At 37.5% G+C, this 12,014-nt stretch overlaps 1 protein-coding gene across 1 annotated transcript in view; it reads left to right on the forward strand.

Annotated features, from left to right (window-relative positions):
- Positions 1–11,095, forward strand: part of MNAT1 (MNAT1 component of CDK activating kinase) — a 144,890-nt gene extending 133,795 nt beyond the window's left edge. Inside the window, exon 8 of the mRNA XM_070750689.1 lies at positions 10,636–11,095. Coding sequence (XP_070606790.1) covers positions 10,636–10,756 — 121 coding nt within the window. The 3' untranslated portion in view covers positions 10,757–11,095. The remainder of the gene's footprint in view (positions 1–10,635) is intronic.
- Positions 11,096–12,014: the final 919 nt, after the last annotated feature.

Raw genomic sequence — 12,014 nt, forward strand, 5'->3', positions numbered from 1 at the left:
CGTAAAAATTGAAAGACGTTGGGGCTGATTTGACTTAGGGCTCCATATTCTGGTTCTAACATTACACGAACAATAAATCAAGTCCATTTCAGTGTCGTGTTTATCTTTCAAATCAATAAAAACAAAACCAATTCAACAGGATGCAAGCTAAGATTCCCTGCAATTGCCTTTTCTCAGGAACGTCAGTAAGATTGCTTGCAAAATGTTGAACGCAAATGTCTCGGGTCTCTGCAACTGCTCATATTCTCGAGCGTTCCATTAAACAGACAATGGATTGTAGGGTAGCAAAAGCACTACCGGGCGTGATGAGAAATCCAGGCCTTCAGTTTCCAGTTGTATAAGGGCAAACAGCCAAGAGGGGGTTAATGGAAATTAAGAAGTGTCCCTCACGTTTAATTACATTCTCCCTCTCTCTGTCTCCCTCCCCTCAGTTAAAGTGCATGCAAAGCCCGATTTAGTCATGGCCTAAATGTAGCCACAGCTCTGTGGTTGTCAAGTATAATGTATCCCCCCCATGCAGCGCAAGTGTGTTGTATGGATGTATGTCCTTGCCAGCCCAGAGCTGTTGCTCAAGGATACGAAAATGCTTACTTGCAGTTATTTCTGTGGAGGGATGATTGATTTGCTCTATCTGGAGGATTTTGGACCTGGAAACCTGAGCACAGCAGAAAATGCGCTGGCTGTTTTGGCAAAAGCTGAGTGTTGAGAGGACAGACAGCTGGCTGATGACCTCAAGAGAATGACAAATATGGGGCCAGGTGCCTCAGTCATTACAGAATGCTTCACGCTAAGCCATGCCTTGCCTTGAAACGCAAAGGGCGGAAGCAATTTGGAGTTAAAGAAAGCCCCAGCGAGTCACATCTTGGTTTCTGGAAACAGCAGTAACTTTTGATTCTAATCTCAATGCGAAGAGAAATGAATTCCTTCTTGTGCTTGGGGAAGAGGATAATGCTTTTGCTGTTGTGATGGAAACCTAGTTAAAGGAGTCTTGTTGTTTAGACAAGCAATGGCATGTGGAATGTGGAGGGATGAGATCACTGGAGTAATCTAATATGCCAGTGACTCTTTAAAAAAAATAAAAACAAAAATAAATGGCATTTTTACCCAGCATAACCTAGCTCTTTCTCAAGAGGATGTATGTGCACCTGTTGAAAACTCTGGATGCTTGGAAGGAAATGAAACATTAAGTTAACGCACACCCTGCACAGTAAAATCCAAATATATTAATTGTGCAATAAGCAGATTTATTAATAAATGACATTCAAATTCTGTGGTTAAATTAATTCACGCAAACCAATAATTTTATGCAAATGATCACTGCATTCCCAATTATTTGGAAATGTGTCCTACTAGAACCAGTATACTTATGAGCAAGTAAATACTATAAACATAACAGATGAAGGCACTGTTTGCAATTTTCCTTGACTTCATCTGAAATAACTCTGTCTTTGCACAGTATAACTTTGTGTTTAAGATGGAAAGTGATGGAGATGGTGTAAAAATCTTGGCAAATGAACAGGCTTTGGATAAAGGGATTGCCACTGGGGAAGCCTGAGTATGAATGATAGAGGAATTCCTCCACCGTCTATACCAGACATTTTAAACACCCTAATCTAAGTTAATGTTTTTTCTACTCAAATCCCTCTTATTTCATCAGGCATGACTAATTTGCTCTGCACTGGGATCAAGATGCCTAATCCAGGTAATAACAGGTGCAGTATCCCATGGACTCAAGGCTCCAAATGTGAAATTATAATACTGTATTATCAAAAATTGGTGTGCAACAAATACATTGATCTTGATGAAAACTCATTTACGGATATTATGTCTTTCAAAATAACAAATATTAATTTAGAAAATCCTAATCTAAATGCTCACCTCTAGCTGGCATACAATAGCACAAATAGTTTTAGGATAAAATTCAACTTCAGTTGTGCTTCTAGCAAACTGCTGCAATTTGCCACAGTGGATTAGTATGGTCCTTACTGTTAATAGGGAATACTTCATGCCCGGTGAAGGCTGCATCCATCTCTGAGAATGGGATGGATGACATTAATATACCCTTATATATACAGGGAAAAATAGGAAGAATAAATGCAAAAAGTGACAGAGATTGGTTTGGTAAGTGTGCTCGGGAAGGTATGTGACTGAATTCTGATTGAAAGGATATGATATAATTAAAATGGAATTAGTGTGACTTTATGCTCTAGGGCGCTCTAAGCTCTTCAACAGGTCATTGAAAAATACTGTATTTTTCAGTATAAGACGCATTGGAGTATAAGACTCACCTTAGTTTTGGCGGAGGAAAACAGGGGGAAAATCTCCCTACTAGTTATTCATCTGGCTAGTGTCCTTAGTTTGTTCAACTTCAGCAGATTATTTTATCCCCTGGTTAGGGCTTTAAAAAAAACCGTTTTCAGAGGGAGTAAGAATTAAAATATGCCTGCAAAGACTTAGGACTGGGGGAAAAATTCTAAGGGAAGATCGTTAGCACCTCATTAGGGTTGGGGGAAAAAGCTTTTAAAAAGAGAGCTAGATGTGGCGTATAAAAACACACCCAAATTTTCAGCCTCTTTTAGGGAGGAAAAAGATGCATCTTATACGCCGAAAAATACGGTATATAAATGTGAGAAGGAATTTTATTGAACGTGTGTTAATTTATAGCATATAATTCAGTGAATAATGTGAATATGGAGTTTTGCAGTAGGAGTGTGTATAATAGCAGTTAAGGATATTTGAACTATACAAATATATGAAAAATCAAGGTGGATGTGTATGAGATCTTTTCTGTTGTACTGGCTCCAACACTGCTGTCTTTTCAGAAGGCCATGAAGACATAATTTTGTCATCATGTTTGGAGATCCAGTGGTGGTATGGAGCCTGTCAGATGGTTGTATTGTTAGCAATTGTATGGATTGTGCTCCCCCACAAATTAAGTTTTGTGGTACCGTATTGTTTCAATTGGTTTTGAATGGTTTTTATTTAAGTTGTTTACTTATATCTGTTGTTTTTATTTTTAATTGTATGAGCCGTTCAGATATGTATCTGAGATGGATGGCTATATCAATTCAATCACTCACTCACTCACTCAATCAATCAATAAAATAGATAGGAAATTGGAGTAAGTAATTAGAAAATAGATAGATGTAGATACAGTATATAGATACAGCATAGCTAGACCTATAGGATAAAATCTGCAGAAATTAAGTAAATATTTGTATCTTGGTAAAAGGTTGTGGAAATAAGAGATACAAATGCTGGAACGAAAGGAGTTCGAACATGAATTTCACTGCAAAAGTTTGTGTTTCGGCCTATTTTAGCATTGGTAAGTGAGAGTTAGAAGTTCAGAAGAAACCAAAAAATTAGATGAATGTGGTGGGAATGGTGTATTAAGAAGAGGTGTAGTAAAACAAGGAAGGATAGAGTTGAGAATGAATCAATGAATAAAAAACAGCAGATTTGAAAGAAGTACATTGACTTGATTATTGTGGAAAATTGGAAAAGGATTGAATAGTAAATCATATATGAAAGAAGAGTGAAAGGGTGGCGATTTAAGAGGAAAACAAAGGCATTATAGGAAGCAATATATGGACATGGGCAAACCAAGACAGAAAGAATGGAGTGATATTAGTGAATAATATCTGAATTTAGTTATTTTTCCTTTTCTAAGTTTTATGTCTTTATTTTATTTCATATACTATTTCGTACTCCTTTTTAATATTTTGCATTACCCTTGAAGGGAGTAATATGATGTTGTAATATACTGTATGTTTGTATAAATTTCTTCTTAGACTGTTCTAATTCATAGAAAGGAAATTTAACTTTGCAACATTACTTTTTGGGGCGTTTTGTTATCCTTTCCTGCCCAAAGTTGGAATCAAATAATTTGTCCTTGATTTATACTTTACTTGACAGTACAAAGTGATTGACTAGGGATTGCTGTGTTAAGTAAACAAAGTGTTTACATTTGCAGTGATGTGGTTAGGGGAGCCAATCTTTATTTGGATTGCCACCCTTTCAACATCCAATACAAACTCTTTAGAGCTCCTTTGAAATGTTTCAATGCCAGGTTGTCTATTTTCTTTAATGCCTGCAATTTTATTTCCTTTAAAATCACCATGCTGTTCCATTCAAAAGCCTTTAAAAAAAATGGCCATGCTTCATTTCTTTTGTATTTCCTTGTGCCTAGAAATTTCTCCTGGAAAATGTGTGCAGCACCATTTCTCTCTTCAGATTGCTCCTTAAAATTTATCTTTTCACTTAAAGCTGGGATATTAATTTTTCAATGGTCATCTAGAACAAGCCAACCTTGGTCATTTCCAAATGTGTGAACTTAAAATCCCAGAATTCCACAGCCAGAATGGCCAGTGATGAGAATTCTAGGAATTGAAGTTGAGACACTTGGAAGTCATCAAGGTTGGGAAATGATGGTCTAGAACAGAGTTCCACAACTTTTCGACTTTGTGGACCACCAAGGGAGAGAGTAGATGGTTCTGCATATGCGCAGCGGGCAAGCAGATGTGCATGCAGCTGCATTTGTGTAAGCAGTGGGCACCTACACCTGCTGTTTGCGCAAATGGAGCGTGCATATTCATTTGCCCACTGCTTGTGTGACTGGGGATGCCAGCCTGCCCAGAACAGCAGGGGCTCCACAATTAAATCTGTAGTTGACTTAATTAAAAGTGTTGTGTATCTTCTTTAAGTCATTGTAGTGGAGTTCTGGAAAAGAGGACACATTGCAAATTAACATGGGAAAAAGGGGCAGGAAGACTACATTTAAAAATTGAGCAATAGAGTATTTTAATCTTTCCTTTCCTCCGTAAAAGATACTGTATCTAAAGTATCTTACAGTTGTAATTCCTTTCCTTCCAAATTGTATTCTTGAAGGAAATAAGTTATCTAATACAGTGTTTCCCAACCGTGGCAAATTGAAGATATTTGGACTTCAACTCCCAGAATTCCCCAGCCAGCAAAAGCTGGCTGAGAAATTCTGGAAGTTGAAGTCCAAATATCTTCAAGTTGCCAAGTTTGGGAAACACTGATCTAATAGATGAACAACTTTCTTATCAAAGAAGTGATGAACGAATCTTATCTTTCCCATGCTACCCATAAGACATCTGGAGAGCAGATTTGAGAAGAAACATCTGTATGCCAAATACTTACAGATGCATTGCAACTGGTCCATCTACATAATGAGAAACACAAGTTAAGACTGGATAGGAAGAAGACTTAGGCCATTATCTGCATTCTTATGAAAAACTGCTTTGCCATCTTGTTTAGGTCATGTAGTACAGAAATGAAAATGGGGAGCATATGGTGATCAATTATCCTGAGAATCTGAATAACTTTCTCGTAGTTGCATTAGAAATGAATATGCATTGCCTGTCCTTAAAACAGACACTAATAAAGCTAACAATTTTTTAAAAAGAGCTATAGTTGGTTAAATTGTAAAAAATAATGCTTTTTAGAGTTACATCTCTATCATCTGTTCTAGAAATCATTGCATTCACAAAATGTAATAGGAGTACTTGTATAATTGATTAAAGCACTGTAGAGTTTAAGTTTAAATTGATGACCTTATAAAGTAAAGACAAGTACATGTTTTTGATGCACCTTTTCATTTTGGATTTGAAATAATGGTCAGCCTTGCTTTTGCACTTTTGTAGGTTTTACCTTGCCAACAAAAGTGCACATAGTCAAGGCTATGGTTTTCCCAGTTGCAATGTATGACTGTGAAAGTTGGACTCAAAGAAAGGTTGAGCTTCAAAGAATTGAGGCCTTTGAAGTATGGTGGTGGAGAAGACCTTGGACTGCAAGACAATCAAACCAGTCAGTCCTAGAGGAGATCAAACCTGACTGCCAGATCCTGAAAAAGAAACTCAAATAATTTAGCCACCTATTGAGAAGGAAGGATTTACTGGAAAAGAGCCTAATGCTGAGAAAGATTGAGGGCAAAAGAAAAAGGGGATGACAGAAGATAAGATAGTTGGATAGAGTCACTGAAGCAGTAAGGGTGAATTTAAATGGACTCCATATAGGACAGGAAGGGCTGGAGGAACATTGTCCATGGTGTTGGGATGGGTCAAACATGACTTTGCAACCAACAACAACAAAGCTTCAAAGGGAGATTTAAAACACAATAATTCCACTAAGATGACTTATGAAGAGACAGAGTTTACACTATTTCCTATGGTATGCTTGTGTTGTATGGTTTTATATAATGGGCTTTTAGATATTTCTTCTTCTTTTAAATATTAGATTTGTTTATTGTATACTGTTTATTATTGTTGTGTGCCGCCCCGAGTCTGCGGAGAGGGGCGGCATACAAATCTATTAATTATTATTATTTATAGTGACCAATTTTATTCTAGCCAAAAAGTGTCTGCTAATAATCAAATAATTTCAGAATGGACAAAAGATCATAATTTGTATAGTCAAATCCCTTGAGATGGAATCTCTTTTTTAAAACCTGAGTTTTGCTGGTGATAACTTGAATATTTTATCCTTTTCTGTGAGTTAAAAAACAAAAAGAAGAAAAGATTAGTTGGTACTCACGCCAAAGCAAATTCTCTATAGAATACAGAATAGAAGCACTAGTTTTTCTTATTTTGCTTTATCTACAATGACTTGTGGAAGCAGAGGTATCTGATCAATATTTGAACTAAAGGACATCATTGGTATTTTTATGTTTAATTATTGTTTGCTAAAATAACAGAATGGTAGACCTGGCCATGCTTTTTGTCACCTTAAACCTGCTTGTCTTTAACAAAACAGTGTTGATGAAATCCCTCTAGGCCATAGTATCATTGGATTTTTACTGGGCTAAAAGGTCACCAAAAGGCTTGTTTGTACAAAGCCGAAAGTGGAGTCTTAGTATTTTGCTCTGATGAAAATTCACAGCAATCTTCTTTCTGTGATATAGTTTTCTAAACCAGAAGGTTTGTTTTGCTCTCATCGTCAGTATCTATGGGGAGGATATCTGTATTGTACTGAGCAGGCTGCCTTCCTTCTTTCAAGGGGTTTTGGTCTTCAAAAATTTACTTACCGGTAGTTACACATTTCAAAGTTCTTAAATGGCCAACAAGTGTGCCCAGTTTCCTTCAAACGATAAAAGTCACCTTATTCTGTCCCAGCCACTGATGCAGCAGTAAAATAGTATACATGAAAAGATAAGGGATTTCTGCCAGCAACCTCAGAAATCTAATTCAGAAATGTGATGACCATAAAAAATTGAAATAACTCAGATTTATATTTGATATAAAGAACTGTCCAAAACTTCCAGTGTGAGGTTTGAGGACATAAGACTCTTTAAAAAAGAATTATTATGCTCCTGGGAGAGTTCTAGATCTTTAAACCAAATTTTGCACTTCTAATTATTGATAGGAAAAATTGGATTACCTAATTATTGACTGTTATATGAATGATGATATGTTGAACGCTTTAAAAATAATATTCTAAAATGAAATAAGAGATCGGCCTTCAGTTTATAACATTAAGTAATATGAAATCAGTACTAATATGGATTTTTGAGCAAATGTGACTTGTTTATTTTTAAGATGCATCAATTTCCATACTGAAAATGGTTTTTAAATTATATATTTATGGCAAATATTGATGGGGGTTCTTTTGGGTAATAGCCAAGAGTGATTGCAAAGTAAGGTTAGCAAAGCTGTTGGGAACATGGGGTACTTCATCTCCAGACACTCAAACCCACAAGAGACCTTTGTTGTGCCTTCTGGATCACATCTGCATAATCTGCTCTCCTGCCCTTAGTCAGAGAGCTTCTTTAGGACCAATTTATTTGCGGGTTATTTGCACTTCTGCTACTGTTTCCACTCATTTGGAGATATGCTAGTTCACATTATGTACCAGCTTGACAAATACAGACTGGAGAGGGATATCAAACTCATGTCATCATGTGACGTATTGCAGCTTTCCCCCCCTTCACTAAACTGGGTGTGGTTGTGACCCATGTGGCCTGTGGGCTGTGATTTTGGCAATCCTGGACTTGGGGGTATGGATGATAGTGTTGGTCCAGTAGAATATTTATCATTGATTTAAATCAAGGTGTTACCCAGAGAGGACATTTTGGAGATTATCTGGAAAAAAGTTGTGAGAACAGAAGTGGTTTGTGTACTTCTCCAATAAATTAATCAGACCCTATTTACTATAGTTGGCTGATATGAAAAATTGTTTAATTGGAATTAGCATCTGTTTTTTTCTTTGGAACTTAGCTGTATCTCCTCTCCTTAGCAAAACAAATTGTGAAGGGAAAAAATTAAATACCGGTATATAGATTACTTAGTTCTTAAATCAGAACTCTCAAAATCATAGGATAAGAATGACTGGAAATGTATATGTGGATAGGTGTCATCCATCTTAAAGCAATTACACACACACACACACACACACACACACACACACACACAAACACACCTTCTCCCTGTCCAACTGCAATTCCCTATCCTTTCAGTACCAAGAACTTCATTAGGCTATGTCAGTAAAAGTTGACTTCCTTTATTATGCATCTTTTTGGGGATCTGTGCATTGTTATAAATTAAAACATTGAACTATTTAAGTTGTTGTACTTGGGGTCCCATGTTTGCTCCAACCAGCAAATAAATAAATGCTCAGAATTTCCCAGGAAAGTGTACAAAAGGCTAAGTATGGGTTTCAGCTTTATGTTTGAAACGATGATATGATATGACTAAACTGTTTCAGAAACAAGTTGAACCAAGATAGGCTGAATCAAAATAACTTAATCTTAATAGTTTGCACTGGAACTATACAACGTGGTTTTCATTGGCTATACTGTTTTTAAAGAGAGCAGCAGGATAGTACTTTATGCTCATAGAGACAAGCATTTGACAGGGTAGGGATTTCATGGGCCACAAATCTTGTTTATAAGGTAACCCCCACTGTTTTGGTTACTCCCTTTCCGACATTTTAACCCTAATCTATATTAAGAAGAAACCCCTTTCCCCAAGTAACTCCTTATCTGTTTAATCTTCCCATTACAGCATAAACGGCAGCAGAGGGCTTAATTGGGTGTTAATAATAACAACAACAATAATACTAATAAATAAAAAAATAAAAATTATTTTTTTTTAAAAAAAGGAGGTTCCATCAAGATTTGAACCCAGATCACAGGATTCAAAGTCCAAAGTGCTAACCATCCCACCATAGAACTTTCAAGCAAGTAAAGGGAGGTCAGGAAGAAGTATACGTGATGTCAAAGCTCCGCCCCCGGAATTCCATCGTGGGGTTTCCCAGCTCCTTTTGCTTGCAGCATGGTAAGCAAAAGGAGCTGGGGAATGCCACGATGGGATTCCCCACTCTCCCCCAGGCCGAACCCGAACTTTGCCCAAAGTTTTAAAAAATTTTGAGTTCGGGTTTGGGTTCGGTGTTACGAACGGCACGAAATTCGGTACGGACCCGAATTGTGCGAGTTTGGTTCGCCCAACACTAGTCAGCAGGACCCAGAGAAGGCCAACCCTATGAGCTCTGATTGGCCGTTGGGAAATGTGAGGCAGAAGACGGTCCCGTAAATAAATCTGGTCCTAAGCCACGTAGGGCTTAGGACCTTCAATTGTGTCCGGAGATCAATGGGAAGCCAATGTAACTCACGGAGTGATGGAGTTATGTGGGTGTACCTAGGCACAATATCTAAGAGATCAAAGAAAGACCCACAGGTTACAGGCAAGTGAGATCTATTATAATACAGTTAGGGAGGTACCTCTTGGAAGATAAAATTGTGGCAGCCAAAATCACTGAGCCACTATCCAAAGGCAGGGAGCAAAGACCCAGAGGATTTCTGGGAAAGGAAGTTTGGAAATTCTTGCTCTCCACCCTGTAGACAAAGTTATGCTTTTATAGAGTTCCTATTTTTGATCTTTGCTGCTCTGCTCTGCTTTTCTTCAATGAAATGTAGCATTTTTTCATGATGTGTCTTTTGAGATTTAAAAGAAATAACAGATAGTTGAAACCCTGGGAGGGCAGTTTATAACTTTAGCCTTGCCACTGCTACTGTATTCGGTTGACGGAGGCCGTTGGGTCTTCCAGCACGGAGCAATGAAATTTCCAAAAAACTGAAGCTGGCATTCCATCTCCCTCTTGCTTTTCTTGCAGTGGAGTATCTGAATTTTGGAATTCATTGGCATTTCAGCAGAGGTATCTTGGAGTTCAAACAGAAATGCAAGTTTTCAGTTATTAGACCTTTTCTGGCCTCAAGATAGGAAGAATCATGAAAAAAAAATAAAACTGTAGCACTGCAAATTATTGTATAGATGTTAAGGAAACGTTAGAGAGGTATGTGGTGTGGCTGTTTTGGTATAGAGAATTCGGTCTGTAGGCTACATAGATGAAACACCAAATTCATAGAGTTTATGTGAATTATAGCCATTCTGAATGCTCGCCAGAGCATAAAGGTCAGGTTTTAAAATAAATAAATTTAATCCAACAAGGATTCTAAATTCAGTTCAGTCTTTCCTGTCTTTTAATTCCATCCTTTTAAGAATGATTCAGTCTATAGAAATGTGTTCAGCAGTGGGACCTAGAGAAGTTGGATTCTCTTCCAATTCCTGTCGTGGAGCATGAAATGTTTCTTTGCTTAGACAATGCTGCTCTTTGTTCTAGGTATCTAAACCATGTCCGAGCTGCTTCCCCACAGGATCTTGCTGGTGGCTACACTTCCTCTCTTGCCTGTCATCGAGCCCTTCAAGAAGCCTTCAGTGGGCTGTTTTGGCATCCTGGCTAACCGGGGGGTAACAGACACCAAAGCAGAGCAAGCAAAACTCAGGTGAAAATTGTTGCCGTCTGCACTATGGATAAACTGCAGTCATCTATCCTTTTTTTAAAAACAACAACAACAAAAGACATTGTGAAGCCAGCCATACTTTTGTATTAAAAATTCACTAAAGAGAAACTTTATTTAGAAAAAGTGGTGGCGTGCTTGTGTTTTTCTTTTCTGTGGTTTGAGGATGGGAATGGGAGATGCTTTATGTCACTCTCCTGGGATGTTAATGGAAGATGTGAGCAATCGTTTCATGTATTTAAGGTTTTAGAAACAGACTAGTAAAATTTAAAAAAAATAAAACCAGATGTTTTTGTTGTTATTTTCTATAGTTTCTATGTCATTTTTTTCAGGTTTTTATTTGCAAAACCAGTGAAATGCTGTTTTCATTAAACTTGTAGCCAAAAGCCTTTTCTTCTCTTAAACCAGTGTCTAATGCATATGAATTTATATTTTTCTTCCTTGAAGCATGATATAAGAATTGGAGGTACATTTTCATCCATAATACCTTGAGTTCTGAGCAATGAAATCGGAACATTAGAGATTGCAACAACTATCATTCTGTAAATATGCAATTTTGTATCTGGTTGTAAAAATACCAAAAATATATACAGAAGAAAGTCATAACTATCTGAAACCTTGTATACATTTTTTTTTACAAGCTGCAACAGAATGGGCCTTTTGGAGTAGAATAGTGCAAAGGTGAGAAGCCTACAAAACACAAAGTGACTACTGTATCGGTTTTTCTTCAGTATAGGCCAGTGATGGCGAACCTATGACACACATGTCAGCACTGACACGCGTAGCCATTTTCGGTGACACGCGGCCGCCGGAGAAACAGGGAGCTTTAGGGAGTGCAATTGCAACCGCAATTATTATTATTACTTTTCCTCTCCCCTTAATTAAGAGGCCGGGCGATTTTCGCCCGGCCGATATTTGCGATGGCTGGGAGGGGCAAGAATACCACCTCCCAGCTGGGCGCGCCTGCGCAGAGTGCAGGCTCACCCACACGCTGCCTTTGGCAGCACAAGCATGCCTGTCCGGCCGGGGGAAGTTGTTTTAGTTTTAATAGTAATAGAGTTTGGTTTTGTTTTATTATTAATTTCTTTTAATAAAAAAGAAGGGATTTATTATTTATTTATATTTATATTTATTTATTTGTTTGTTTATCTACCTATCTACAAAATACCAACCTTCAATTGAAGATTTAGCCAATGAAATT

The sequence above is a fragment of the Erythrolamprus reginae genome, chromosome 1 (genome assembly GCF_031021105.1).
Source record: "Erythrolamprus reginae isolate rEryReg1 chromosome 1, rEryReg1.hap1, whole genome shotgun sequence".
NCBI classification, from domain to species: Eukaryota; Metazoa; Chordata; class Lepidosauria; order Squamata; family Dipsadidae; genus Erythrolamprus; species Erythrolamprus reginae.